The 14664-nt window shown below is 40.7% G+C and overlaps 3 protein-coding genes across 3 annotated transcripts; 1 reads left to right on the plus strand and 2 right to left on the minus strand.

Annotated features, from left to right (window-relative positions):
• Window positions 1-20: 20 nt before the first annotated feature.
• CCOS01_07865 (uncharacterized protein) lies at window positions 21-439 on the minus strand (the record flags this gene model as incomplete). The annotated part of the gene is made up of 3 exons (XM_060456028.1): window positions 21-95; window positions 180-330; window positions 402-439. 3 exons carry the CDS (start codon window positions 437-439, stop codon window positions 21-23), a joined length of 264 nt encoding a protein of 87 aa, XP_060313920.1.
• A 10480-nt stretch (window positions 440-10919) lies between these two features.
• On the plus strand, window positions 10920-11792 carry CCOS01_07866 (superoxide dismutase; the record flags this gene model as incomplete). The annotated part of the gene is made up of 3 exons (XM_060456029.1): window positions 10920-10991; window positions 11052-11250; window positions 11308-11792. The coding sequence occupies 3 exons, from the start codon at window positions 10920-10922 to the stop codon at window positions 11790-11792; spliced, it is 756 nt and encodes a 251-aa protein (XP_060313921.1).
• A 2293-nt stretch (window positions 11793-14085) lies between these two features.
• CCOS01_07867 (uncharacterized protein) lies at window positions 14086-14277 on the minus strand (the record flags this gene model as incomplete). Its single annotated transcript, XM_060456030.1, has 1 exon — window positions 14086-14277. The coding sequence occupies one exon, from the start codon at window positions 14275-14277 to the stop codon at window positions 14086-14088; it is 192 nt and encodes a 63-aa protein (XP_060313922.1).
• Between the last annotated feature and the right edge of the window lie 387 nt (window positions 14278-14664).

A 14664-nucleotide genomic window follows, 5' to 3' on the forward strand; every position in this document is an offset into this window, starting at 1 on the left:
TAACCCCCTTCTCCATATTATTACAATGCGATCGCGCCTCGTCTATTCTCCCGGACGTGGAGAAGGCCCTGGAAGCCGCAGAAAACGAAGAAACCCTAGTGTTGGCGGTTAGTAACTTGGTTCCTCACAAGCGCGGGCATTTGTTGCCGATATGTGTAGGAGGAGGGTGCGTGACGTACGATGTAGATCATCACAGACACGAAGATGGTGCCCGCAACAGCGCCGCCGTCCTTGGGGTCTTCCTCGCTACCGACGAGCTCGGGGTGGTTTTGCTTGAATAGAATGCCGAGAACACCGAGGATAACGATCGCGAAAACGGAGATGACAGTGCTATCGAATGAAGGCTAATTAGTATTGGGAAGCTTGGCTCAAGGGGGATGCTGCATCGGGGGAGGGCGTACCATTGCCATGCTTGCATGGCACTGACGACAGGCTTCATGTTTACGGTTTGTGGCGGAGGCCTGATTTATTGGCTGTATGTCTGATGAAGCACGAATGCGAAGTCGTTGGGTCGTGATGCGTGTGGCGGCGTCGTTGGCAGTGATCGCGAAGGTCGAGGCTGTTGCTGCTACCTATCTCGCCGAGCTCCACACCAGTTCGGTGACGTCCAATAAGCTTGCCTGACTTACCAGGCTCGAAGTTACAGCCACTGTCCAGTCCAGCCACACATCAGTCAGCCGTTCACTAGCCACACACGGACGGAAGAAAGACCCGCCGAATTTACCGCCCGGCCACGCCTCGGCGCGGGTGGGGCCGCTCGCAAGTCTGTGCCCGGACCTCTGTTCTGCAACTCAATCATCCTATTCCATATGGCGGATACATGCTCATTTTCACACTAAAGCAGCTTAAGATTCAAGATCGATATGTACCATCAGTCAATCTGCAATGGCTCTTTAGAAAAATCTGCGTGTCCCGCCGAATTTGGACGGATGTGGTCCTTCCCGGATCTCGAAGTGCATCGGATCGTCCCCGTGAGATCGCAGCAGACCCATCCCCGATCAACCATGGTTTTGGAAAATACGAAGCTCTGCCGGCGACTACAGCCGTTAGTCGCCTCAGGTTCCTGGTCGCAAGGATCCGACCTAGCCGTCCCACATAGACTTTCACGATAGGCAAAGTCGGCCCCCAATGGTTTCGTCTGCTCAGAACCCTGAAGCCTGAAACGCGTTCCCTCTACCCCGACCTTGGGCAATACGATACTGGAGAAAAATAACGACGGAATTTGCAAGCGCATGTTGGTCAAGGGGGAAAATCCATGAAGAGAAGCTGCACAAGGTGACGCCAAATCTAGCGTGCAAAGAATCAGGCCCGAGGCCAGTCTGAGCTAGACGTGCTAAACCGTCACCTGACACCTTGGAAACGGTGTTCTGTGCTATCTATTGCTAAGTGGAGGCTCTGCTCAGATTCCGAACGGTTCTAGCCCATCTAGCAGTGGAGAAACGGTGCATCGATATGGAAGAAGCTTAAACCACAAAAGATCGAATGCCAAGAGACGGCCGTTTGTCACCGGTGTTGACAGGACCAGTGGGCAGCAGTTCGCCTGATAAGAAGTTGACCGGGCGGTATCTGTTGCTGGCAGTCTGGGATCAAGCTAGCAAAGCAGCCAAACGGCAGGGCCGCCAATGTGTTCATCGCTTGGGCAGTGACATGACAAGCTGAAACAGCAACTTTGGACCCAGACGGATGGTCCACCTCCGAACAGAACTATACGATATCGCCAAACTTTTGGGTATCACCAGATTTCGTTCCTCTTGAAACACTCGCAGTACACTCAAGCTTTTAGGATAGGTGAACAGACCTTTGGCATGTCCTTTGTGCATCCCCGAAGACGACCCAAAGGAGAGCATGTCCTTCATCCTGTGCCTTGGATACAGACGTCCACACCAAGCGTTGATCTTTCGTCATGTCGGCAGAGCGAATGTTCTGACGACAGTGGCACAGAGGTGCCGATTGCGCAAACGGGACGATAGCCGTCACCGCTGCATGACGAGAAGAGGTTGACAGGATAGGATGAGAAGACGAGCTCAGGTCATCGAGAGAGTCATTCGACCCTATGAGTGATGTTCGACTCAAGTTTGGCTACGAATAAGGAACCCTTTCCATACGGCGAGAACGCCCTGCAGCTTACAACTGCACCCTTTCGAAACACCACCAAAGGTTGGCGCATCTCTGGTGGTTCTCTACGACCGGGTATCGGAACAATCCCACTCCACACTGTCCTGGATTTTCGTACCGGACTCTCTCGCTTTGGATGCTAGCGCCCATAAGCCTTTGGAAGAGGTGGTCCAGGGCCTGGGGGCCAATAAGACCTTGTCTTGCAACGTAGGTGACTGGTGACTGCATCGGGAAGCCTTGCCAGGGTTGGAATGCCAATCAATCGAGACTAGCAGAGTCGCAAGCGATCTGCAAGGCACTGGCGCCGAAAACTTCCCACCCACCACGCATCTTCCAGCCGGTCAGCGCTAGTAACGCTGCTCTTCGGCTCGGAATGGAACTTGAAACTTGTCAACCAACCAGTACGGGTGGGCAGGGCAACATGGTGAGTCCATCGATAATTAGCATGCTACAAGCACTTTATTGGAACAATTTGGAGGGGCTAGGCAAGCCAAGGCAAGGTGGCACAGCACGCACATTGAGAGGGCACATAGAGGATGGATGCAAGTTCGGGGAAGCATCTTCCTGTGTCACACTCGCACGACTTGCGCCCTGCTGACTTCTTCTCCTTGGTGGTTTGAGGTACGTCTGCGCTTCGCCAATGGATACTAGCCCGAGGTGAGTCTCTTGAGTCCTGAGCCCTGCCCAGAGGGCTTTAACAACATGTTTGCGAGCCAATTTCACAGAGCGATATTGAATGGGGTCTATCAAAACAGTCCAACTTCATGGCCTTGGAAAGGTGGCGGCACTGCTGGTCATGGAAATATCGTTACCGACATTCGCCTTACCTGAAAGAAACATTGCGAGCTGGTCTTTGGTAGATGTGTTGGTCCAAATGGGCTGAACAAACTGCAAGGGCCCGGGGTGGGCTTGCTGAAACATATTAGAAGGGGAGAGAGAGGCACAGAAGAAAAGAAAGCCAGCTCTGAGCAAAGCAAACCAGCGTTGGGAGCGGAGAGCAAATGTTTGGGTGATGTTCAGGGTTGGAAAAAATACTACTAGTATTTAGTATTAGTCTAGTCTAGTACTAGTAAGTCTAGTATTAGTCCACCCTTTAAAATACTAGACTAGTATTAGTACAGCTAGTACTAGACTAGACTAGTATTAGTATACTACTAGTATACTAATTAGTACAAAATATACTATTTATAGTAACTTTGTTACTATAAATAGAAATTTTGGATTTAGGTCTAATTAATTCTAAAAAAATTCTAAAAAATGAAATTTTACTATTTTAATATATATAATATATAGAAAATATAAATTAAATTATTATTTTAAATCGAGTTGGGTAATATATGTGGGAGAAAAAGTTAATAATTTTTATTAAGTAAATATATAGAATAATAGTCTAGTGGTTTAGACTATAAACTATATAATTACTTAATTATGTGGGCTGAGGGTTCAAATCTCTATATGGGCGTTAGTTTTTCATATATTAGGCTGGTTTATAATTATAATACGTAAAGATATTCTAAGGAATTCTAATATATTCTATTAGTTCTAATACTTTCTAAAGCTTATATAAGCCTATATAAGTAGTATTTATAATAACTTATAAACTTTATAAGCTAATAAAATATATATTATACTTACGTAATATAAAGAATGAAGGAAATAAATTTAATTTTATAATAAGAAAATTTAAAAAGCTTTTTTTATAATATTCTAGAAGATTCTAAAGGATTCTAGAAGTTTCTAGAAGATTCTAATTAGTAATATTCATTTTTAATACTTATTAATATAAACTATACTAATATAATAGGTCTATATATATTTAAAAGTATATTATTAATATATTTTCTATTATTAATCAAATAGAAAGTTATAGAAATACGTAGAATATTAAAGAAATAAAAAGAAACCTTTAGAATATTCAAGTAAGTTCTAGAAAGTTTAGATTAGTAATATCTATTATTAATACTTACTAATATATATAGGGTATTAAAAATAAGGTTTAAAAATTAGAAAAACCTAATTTTGATTTATAATATATTACTAATCACATGGAAAGATATAGAAACGGATAGAATTTTAAAAAAAAAGTATAAAAGATCTTTGATTTTCCTTTTGATTCACATTCCGCTTCTACTTTATAAACAAAGATATATTATTATATTAACTTATATATTACTACTATCTCTATATTATTATACTTTATATACTTATACTTTTATAAAATTATTTTTATAAAATGGATTCTTCTCAAGATTTTAGCCAGAATTCTACTCCTCCTCCTCCTACTCCTACTACTACTGATATATCTATTAATAGTAGTATTACTACTAATAAGTTTAAAGATTCTTTATATAATAAAGAAGATTTTAAACTAGATATTAGTAAAGCTTATATTTTTAAAAATGAGCTTTTTATTCGAAGTCTTTTACCTATTAATTATAATAAAGAAAGAGAAATGAAAATAAAGTGCTCGAGGTAAGTAAATTAATATTTATATTAGTTTTAATATATTATATATAAAATACTAATAAATATATAGTTGTTCCCAAAGCTGGATAGTAAAAGTAGAAGGTTTTTAAACTTCTAATTTTACTAAGCATTATCGAAAAAACCACCCTTTTATTGCTTATAATAAAAAATCTGAAAAATCTCTTAAAAAAAGTAAGTTTATATATTTATTTATTATAATACTAATTTAGTTATTAATTACTTTTTTAGTAAATAATATAGTACCTAAAGAGAACTTTTTTTCTAATTTAGAAACTAGAAAAAGACCTAGAACTAGTACTATAACTAAATTTACCGAAGAAGAAGCTACTTTAAAGATATTAAATTTAATAATTGAAAATAATTTATCATTTTCAATATTAGATTCTAATTCTTTTAAAGAATTATTAAACTATTATAATAAGTAAGTTAAATTCTATTTAATAAAAGTTTATAAATTTTATATATATTAACACTTTTAAAGGGCAAACCCTATTTTAAATCGACATAAAGTAAAGAATTTACTTGAATTTACTTTTAGTAAATTTCTTTCTATTATAAATTTCGAATTAGAAGCCAATATTAAAAGCTTAGGGAAATTTTCCCTTATTTTAGATATTTGGACTTCTAAATCACAAGATGCCTATTTAGGTATTATATTAAGCTATATTAATAGTAACTTTGAGCTTAAATATAAGCTTGTAGGTATGTATTTATTTATTAAATCTAAATATATATTTATATATATATATATATATATATATATATATATATTAACTAATATTATTATAGTATTTAAAGACCTACATGAATCTCATACGGGTTTTTATTTATATACAGAGATATTAGACTCTTTAAAAGAGTATAATAGTCTTTCATTAAATAATATCTTTAGGTAAGTTTATTTATATATATATTAATTCAATTTATACTAATATTTTATAGTATTACTAGAGATAATGCATCAAATAATACGAAGTTTTTAAAGTTTTTTAAAGATTCTTATAAAGAATCTTTAAATAATAATTTTGAAAACGATATTAGATATATAGCTCATATTATTAATATAGTAGTACAAGATATATTATCAGATTTTATATCTAATACTATTATACAAGAAGACTTATTTAATTATACTAATAATATTAGTATAATTAATAATACTTTAGATATAGAGGACGAAAGTCTTTTTCAAACCTCTAATTTATTAAGTAGTAAGTAATATTTATAATATTTAAAATTAATATATATTAATAAATTATTATAGGTCTACTTAACCGTATACGTAAAATCTGTATTATGGTTAAATATACTGAAGAGATAAAAAGACTTTTAGTAGAAGGTATTAATAAAGCTAAAAGATCAGAGTATTTACCTTCTAATTATAATAAAAGAATTATTCCTATAAGTAAGTTAGTATTTTAAGTTATTAATTATATAATACTAATTTATTATAGATAATTCAACTAGATAGAATTCTACTTATAGAATATTAAATATATTCTTAGAGTTACGAAAACCTCTAGAATATATATTTATTACTACTAATAATAAAAATTTTAAAAAGATTTTTATTAGTAGTAGTGAATTTAAAGCTATAGAAGATCTTCAATCTATATTTGAAATCTTTATAGAACCATCTACCCGACTTCAATCTCAACTTTATATTAATTTAAATAAAGGTTTATTATATATATATACTATATATAAAAAACTAGACCATTTAATATTAAAGTTTCGAGATTCGAGATCACGATTACCAGAATTAGTAAGTATTTTTATTAAATATTATTATGTTTTTATTAAATATTTATTAATTATATAACTAATTTTAATAGGCTTCTTATTATGATATATTAGTTAATAGTTTAACTAAAGGAGTAGTTAAATTATCAGACTATTTTGATAAGAAATTAACTTCTGAAAACTTATCAAAATATAAGCCTCATATATTAAGTTTAATTTTAGATCCTCGATTTAAATTATTACATTTTAGTAATAATAGAATTTTGGATCATTATTATCCTATTAAAGAGGATGTAAAAGATTTATTAATTAAAGAATATAATTCGTAAGTAATATATCTTTTTATTATTTATTAAATATATACTAATTAATATATAGAGTTAAAAAAGAAAAAGAAAATACTTTTCCTGAGGAAGATATATTAAATATTAATATATCTCAGGATATAGATCCGGATAACGAGTTTTATATTAATAATGATAATATAGAACTAGAGTATAATACTTATTTAAACGAAAGTATTCAACTTAAAGAAGTAAGTCTTTTTTATATATATTTATATATAATTATTTATATTTATAATTATTAATTATTTAATAGGTTAACCCTTTATTATATTGGAAAAATAACTCTATACGACTACCAATATTAGCTATTATAGCTAGAAGATATTTAGCTATACCAGCTACTTCTGCTTCAGTAGAAAGGGTTTTTTCTATTTCTAGTAATATTATTACTAAAAATAGAAATAAATTAAAACCTAGTACTGTTAAATAGCTAATTCTTTTAAAATATTGGAAAATTAATACTTTAAAAGAATTAGAAAAAACGTATAATATTAGAGAAAATGATATAGATAATATTATAGAAGAAGAGGAAGAAAACGAAGAAGAAGAAGAAGAAGAAGAATAATAATAATAATAATAATAATAAAATAGAATTAGAAATAGTAATAATACTTATAGTAAATAAGTATTTTTAATTTAAATAATTAATTAACTTTATTATATAATTTATTATACGTTTTAGATTTAAATATATAATTAATTCTAAATTTGTATTCAAAACCTTTTAATATTAATTTAAGAGTATTAACAGTTATAATTAAGTAGTTTTATTATAACTAATATATAATATATATTATAATATTTATTATAATATTTATTATAATATTTATTATAATATTTATTATAATATTTATTATAATATTTATTATAATATTTATTATAATATTTATTATAATATTTATTATAATATTTATTATAATATTAATCATAATATATTATAAAATCCTGAAAAAGTACTACTTAAATATAGATTTGAACCCCTAGCTCTTAAAATTAAGAGCTAATTAAAATATAAAGTAGGTCTTAACCGACTATACCAAACGCTCAATTAATAAATATTATAAGATTTTTCTCCCATATATATTACTCAACTCGATTTAAAATTAAAACTAAAACTTTAATAAAATCTTATTTATTTTAATATATACTCATATTAAATATAAAAATAATATAAGCTTATTATTTAACCAATCAAATACTTTATTTATTTAAAACGTTATTATATTTAATAAATAAAACTAAATTCTAATTAATATGTTATTAAAACTTAAGTAATACACACTATATTAATATATATTTAATATCTTTATTAAATATTACTAATATTTACTTTATTTTATTATATTTATATAAAAATAGATATATTTAAACGTTTTAAATTAGTTTTAGAAAAAATTTATATATCTCAAAATATTTTAATATAAGTATCTCTAATACTAACTTTATGAAAAAATATTTCTAAATATAAGTTTAGTATTCAAAAATAATAATAAAAATATTATTTAAAATATAAATTAAAAAAAAATCCAAAAATAGTAACTTTTTATTATATACTAATTAGTATACTAATACTAGTCTAGTATAGTATTAGTCCAGGCCGTACTAAACTAGCCTAGTATTAGTCCAGGCCGTACTAAACTAGCCTAGTATTAGTCCAGGCCGTACTAGACTAGACTAGACTAATTTCCAACCCTGGTGATGTTCATCGTCAGGGTTCCGGTGTCTGCAGTCTGCAACTACCCCCAAATTTCCAGTCACCAACCCAACCATCTGCCCATTTTTCTATTTCCCGCCTGGCACCAAAGTGCGTCTGAGTCTGCGGGGGCCGTTCATCAGCCCCTGTCATGCTGGCAGCAGTTTTGATCAAGGTCCTAGGGCAAGGGACGGACAGTCGAATACGGGACCTCGTAGAAGCCGTTGTCTTTCAAAACGCGCCTAATGGATTCCATGTGGTAAGAGTGAGTGAGTGGGTAAAGTGACGGACTCATCTGAGCGAAGGAGACAGCGCGCTTGGATGCAGAAGACGACTGGTAGAGCATCCGAGCTCACAGATGTCACTCACAACTCGCATCAGGAGCCCCTCAGCTGGACGTTGGTTGGGTCGGGGATGCAAGCCAGGATGTCTATGACGGGACAAGGTGCTTGTTCAACGGGCACGCTGAGAAAGGCCGACTGTTCACTGGCCCACAGCTTATGGCGGCCTGAAGCGAGGCCCCCATGGAATTCCGCCTCCACCACCTTAATGTTCAGCCCGCCAACATCAATGTCATCATGACCATCATCGTTACCATGGTCATCATATCCACTCAACACCAACATAGTCCGTCACACGCTCGTGCGCCCGCAAGTACCAAAAGACAATTTCTTTGGTGCCTGGGATAAATCAAGGTCTACCTCTTCCCAGGCTCGTGGTAGAGCAGGCTCATTTCCATCATTGAAACCAACAACAAGGCAGACGAACAGCTGTACGTCAAGAGGAGGCTGGATAGCCGCCGTTTCTGCCTCAGCCTCTGTTTCTACCAATGCTCTTGGTCATTTGTTTGGCAGAATTCTGACATGTAGTGACACTGCTTCTCTGTCTAACTTTGAGCTTCCCTCTTTCCACGACCACCGACTCGTCAGCCTTGCCCTGCTCTTTGAGCGGCTATCTGCATGTTCAGCAACATAAGTATCTGTACGCATCTGCGAGCTGCGTGCCCCTAAAAGCCCCCGAACTTGTTTGTGTTCGCCGTTGGCACGTTTCTTTGGAGCGCGCAATCTATTTCTGATTGGCAGGGGCGAAATGGGTTTCCAAGGTGGCGCAGTGCATGGGAAAACAAAAGTCAGACATCACCAACCGCCTATTTGTTTTTGTTCCATGCAATGTATGTAGTAGCCCAGAGTTCAGAGTTGCTACCCCAGTCTCGTCTGCCCAGTGGCAGCTAATGGATTTGCCTTCCCTTGCGCCCATCCCTCCCGTCGCTCCTGGCGCGAGCTCATCCGCCTGTCTTACCCTCCGCTGTTCCCGCACCAAATCCCAGCAAGCGAGATGCCAAATCGGGCAAGATGCCTACCAGGATTCTGGCCCTTCTCTGTGTGTTTCCTTTCCTCGCCTTGCAGCCCCTGCCGGCCCTTACAGCTACGGATACACTATCAAAAGTCCCGAGGTTGGTGCTTGCTTGGCTCGACCATGTCATGGAGATCTCTAGGCGTGGGACAGGGACTCCATTCGTAGCTATTGACCATCTATTCATCCTGACTGCGAATACTCAGAGTGAAGGAGGTTGTGTTCGCTTCCGCTTCCCGTACCGAAGTATCCGTACTCTAATCAATACTAGTAAGGTAAACCCCGTCGGCTATTGAGGCAATGGCCAGTCTCCTTGTCATTGAGTTGAACTTTCCTTTGCCCGTCACGACTCACGAAAGAGCAAGACGGTCCCTTCTACCTACCGCCTGCGAACTCACCTGCCTGCCTTGTCTCTTTGACGTTCCCCCCAACTCCTGGCCCTCCTCCTCCTATGACTCTCCCTCCTGCAGCTTGCAGATTGCAGCTTGCCCTTCCATCATCTCTTCTCTCGTAGCACAGGGTGCACAAGGTCCACCCCGGCAGCGCAAAGCTTCGATACGTACCTTGCGAGAGAAACATTCTTCTCATTCGCCTAGATGCGCCGACGGCTAGCTGCCGTTTCTACACTACATCCCCTTCCACTCCTCTTCCCCCCTGGTCGTACGAAATACATGATGGCTCAAAGCATCCGATGTTGTGGCCTCCTCTTGACTCTCGTTCCTTTCTTTGATTAATCTGGAGCTAGCGCAGCCGGGGTGCGGTCATTCACCCTGCCGTTGGCATTCCGCATACATACCGGCCTGTAGGGTGCCAAGCTACCGTGGCATTGGGGGCTGTCGTTGGTCCCATCCTCATCACATCTCTCTCGAGTCTCTCTCTCGTGTGAGTGAGCGTGTGTGTGGGCCATAAAGAGTCTCAACCCAATACCTTCTTGCCGTTTGCAGATCTCCATTAGCTTTCCAATTCCAACCTACGCTCACTACCTCCCCAGTTGGATCATCACTTGGTCTGGGCATCCCCACGGTCTCTTATTCTTTTAAGAAGCTCTCCCAACCCCTCTTACCCTTCACTTAACCCCCAACTTCACAAGCTCGCCCTTGATCATCGCTTGCCGCATTCCAACCAGTTTTATCCCGCCCCTCAGCAACCTAGGATATTGCAACAAGATTATCACCGCCAAAATGAAGTCCTTCTCCGTCGTCTCCATCATCGCCGCCGCGGCTGTTAGCCGTGTCGCTTCCCAGTCCACTGGCGTATGTCACCACGTCTTCAATTCACATGCTAGGATTCAAGCGTACTAACATGACTCTCAGGAACTTGGCGATGCCACCATCGTCTCCAACCCGGCCGGTGTTGTTTACGAGGCTGTCCTTCCCGAGAAGCCCTTCTACAAGGCCGGCTCGCTTGAGGGCAACGTCCAGGGCTCCATCGTCGCCGTGACTGCCCCCGATGGCAAGGGTGTCGAATTCAAGGTCCGATTCTCGAACCTTCCCAAGGAGGGCGGTCCTTTCAGTATGCTCATTCCCTCAATTTTCATTTCTTATTTTCGTTGCGACTAACACCCTCCAGCCTACCACCTCCACGTTGACCCCGTCCCCGAGGATGGCAACTGCACCAAGACGCTCGCCCATCTCGATCCCTTCATCCGCGGCGAGGCCACCAAATGCGATAGCTCCAAGCCCGAGACGTGCCAGGTCGGTGACCTGAGCGGCAAGCACGGCGCCGTCGCCGTCGACTACGAAAAGACCTACGTCGACCCTTACCTCTCCATCGTCGAGGGCCCCGGCTCCTTCTTCGGTAACCGCAGCTTCGTCTTCCACTTCGCCAACAAGACTCGCATCAGCTGCGCCAACTTCAAGCTCATCACCAAGCCCGACACGCACGACAATTGCTCCACCACTACTGCGGCGACCATGAGCGGAACCGGCGCCGCCCCTACCGCCACCTCTTCGCCGACAAGCTCCATCGTGCCTTTCCCCGGTGCCGCCTCTACAAGCGGCGCTTCCATCTCGCTCATGATGGCCGGTTTCGCCGCTGTCTTGTTCGCGCTATGAGCGGGAGCAGGCTTGGCGTGACTTGACGTCTGAACACCGTTTGCGGAAATTCAACGAGTCATCATCATCACCTACAATCAACCTTAAATCACAAAGCGGCGTTTTTTTGAGTTTCACTACAATCGAGAGAGCACGTCGAGACCGTTCCTGCAGGCCCATAGAAGAGGGGAGGAAAATTGGTATTTCACGCACTAATCGACAGAGGGCCGGCGTCCAGTCAACCGGACAAAGGTCCATACTGTTTCTTCAACAACACTTGTACATACTTCTATTTGAGTGGGGCGGGCATTAGATGATACCAGGGAGGACCTACCAGACGCGGGTGGTTTTCCCAGAAATTAAAAAGTTTCTTGACTCTCATCATGATTTTTCTTATCTTTGGCGTTTGTTTTATGACACATGCACCTAGGGCCTGACCGTAATGAGCTTAAACTTGTAGTGGTAACGTATGCGCGCATGCAGGCTTGGCTGACATGACACCCATCCATTTGCGCAAATGAACGTGGACAAAGTCGGTGGGAGCACAGACGGGAGGGTAGTGGGAAAGGGATCATGGCTGACGATTCATTATTCGATCGAGGCAAACGTCAAGCTAATGATGTCCAGGAATCTTCTACCACGATCGGCGATGTCATGCTTCAGCAAGTTCGAGGTCAAATTCTGAAATGCGACAAATTACCATTGGGTATCTTTCTCCTTTGCAGTCTTGATTACTGATTATGGTGGGTGTGAGAATGTTCCCCTAGCAGCGATATCGTTGCCTGTGTCTTTTTGGAAAGCCTCTGCCGGTGCGCCGGTTGCTTGGGTCGCCCGTGGGACTCTGAGAGATAGCAGGTCAAGCATTTCAAGCAGGGAGTAGGCCTGTTTGGCTTTTTTGGGTTGTGACTTTGGCGATGACAGGGCGGCTTATTTGACGAAACCGAGGCTGAAGAGCTATTTGGTGGAGGGGGGAAGGTAACGGAAGAGAGACGGCACTGGATCAGAGGAACTGAGTTTGGCTGGTAGGTGGTTTGCTGACGTCGATGCGGGGAGGGACTCCGAGAGGAAGAGGTGTTGGCCATCCTTCGTCCCTCCTTCAGTCTTCCGTGGCTGCAAAAGCTTGATGGGATGGGAGTTACGGTTGCGAGAAGTTTCTTTACGGTTTGTGAGGGACACCTCAAAGTAAACTGACTGCCCTTAGATAAGGAGCCACGGTTCTTCAACTGATCTTCTTGAGCAAAGACAGAGCCAGAACGTGACTCTCGCTCGGAAATCGGTAGGGCAAATGGTAGAGGAAACCTTTTGGATAAATTGTAAACGTGTGGAACGGATACGCCCGGTTGCCGTGTGCCATTTCTTCGGTGCTTTGGCCGCTGCTGGCTGGTTTCATGTGCTACCATTGGATGGTCTTCCGTCCCCCCAAGCGCCAGTGCCGGGACGTCGGCGCGGGATGGTGGGGCCGTAGTTGGCATCGCTGTTCCGGGTTATATGGGGCTAATCGATCGGTGCCGGTCTGCCGCAACTGAGTATGCGAATCGGATTTTTCTACATTGAATGAGGTCCTATGGTTTTCGCTTGGGTAAACAGCACCATGGAGAATCGTGTCGACTCGACGTCATAACGCTGTAGAAATTGATGGTCGCCGTTAAAACCTCAGAGTTCGTCCTCTTTGACTTACAAGCGACCGGTCCGGGTCGGAGATCACCAGTTGCTCCGTGTGTCCATGCTTACGTTACGGAGAACGGTCCCCGTTCGGACGCCCGCAAGCCCACATGCCTTGTTGAGTAGGTAGGACGATCCCACCTCATACTTTCTTTTCGCCGAGTGTGGCCGGCGAACTGATGCGCTCGAGGAGAAGTTCTGCGCGTGATTTCCGGTTCGACTCCACATTGGACAGCAGCCCCTCGCAGTGACTCGCACGTTGATACACGGATAAAATGATTGCTATCGGGCTTCGACAACGCATTACTGTGACCTAGATAAGGACCTGTCCTGCGAGGTTGTGAAGTTTCCGAGAAGCATTGCAATTTTCGTCGTTACGACGCCCAACGTTGATGTTGCCCGTGGGTGTCATAGTTTGACTTTGTAGGGCGTCTTGAGGAGGCTACTAGATGAACTCACGATTGGAAGCCGTAGAGCGCGGCCTTTGACAGTCTGGTACGGAGAATCCTGGGCCGTGTTGGTTTTATGGAGATACTCGGCGGAGTGGCCTTCTTCTCTTGACAAGGCAGTTTGGAGCGTCCAACTTGGGACGGCTGCTTGATTGAAATTGAGGCTTGCAGCTGTGTTTCTTGTCTCTTTTCGAGGGGCCTGGTCAAGCCTTGCCCATCAACCTTTCGGCGACTTTCCGAAAAGGCTCGTTCTTCCAGGATAGAGGGGAACGAGTTGCGACGGAAAGGGACACAGAGCCCTGCAAGGGGAGCATAGTATTCATAATGGCATACGTTGGTATTGGTCGAACGCTAGTTGAGAATAATAGGCTTCCGTGAGCCCCAGAGGAAATCATCAAAAAGGGACACTCACCTCGAGATCTGTATCTATCGTTCCATCGGGTTATTACTGGAGAGCTGTACGGTATGATACAGTAGCAGAAACTGTTGTTTGGTACGCCGGTGAGGGTTAATATTCACCAGACTCTAGAATCGGTCCCAATGTTGTGCTTGATTCGGCGACGCCAACTTCTATGATAGCCTAAAGGTTTCAAAGCAGTAAGAATATGTTGGGGCTGAATATGTCATGCGATTTCTGAAATTTGAAGGAACCTGACAGTTTATGCCTTCCTGTCTTGTGTGTGGCCGGTCTCTCTGCTGGCGCCTGCCCTTGGAGGGTTCAGAACCGTGTAAACCTTCACTTCCCGTCTTTCGGGGAGACTATCCGAAGGAGGAGGAGCAGG

This window comes from Colletotrichum costaricense (assembly GCF_030867565.1).
Source record: "Colletotrichum costaricense strain IMI 309622 chromosome Unknown Scaffold_7.1, whole genome shotgun sequence".
Lineage (NCBI taxonomy): Eukaryota > Fungi > Ascomycota > Sordariomycetes > Glomerellales > Glomerellaceae > Colletotrichum > Colletotrichum costaricense.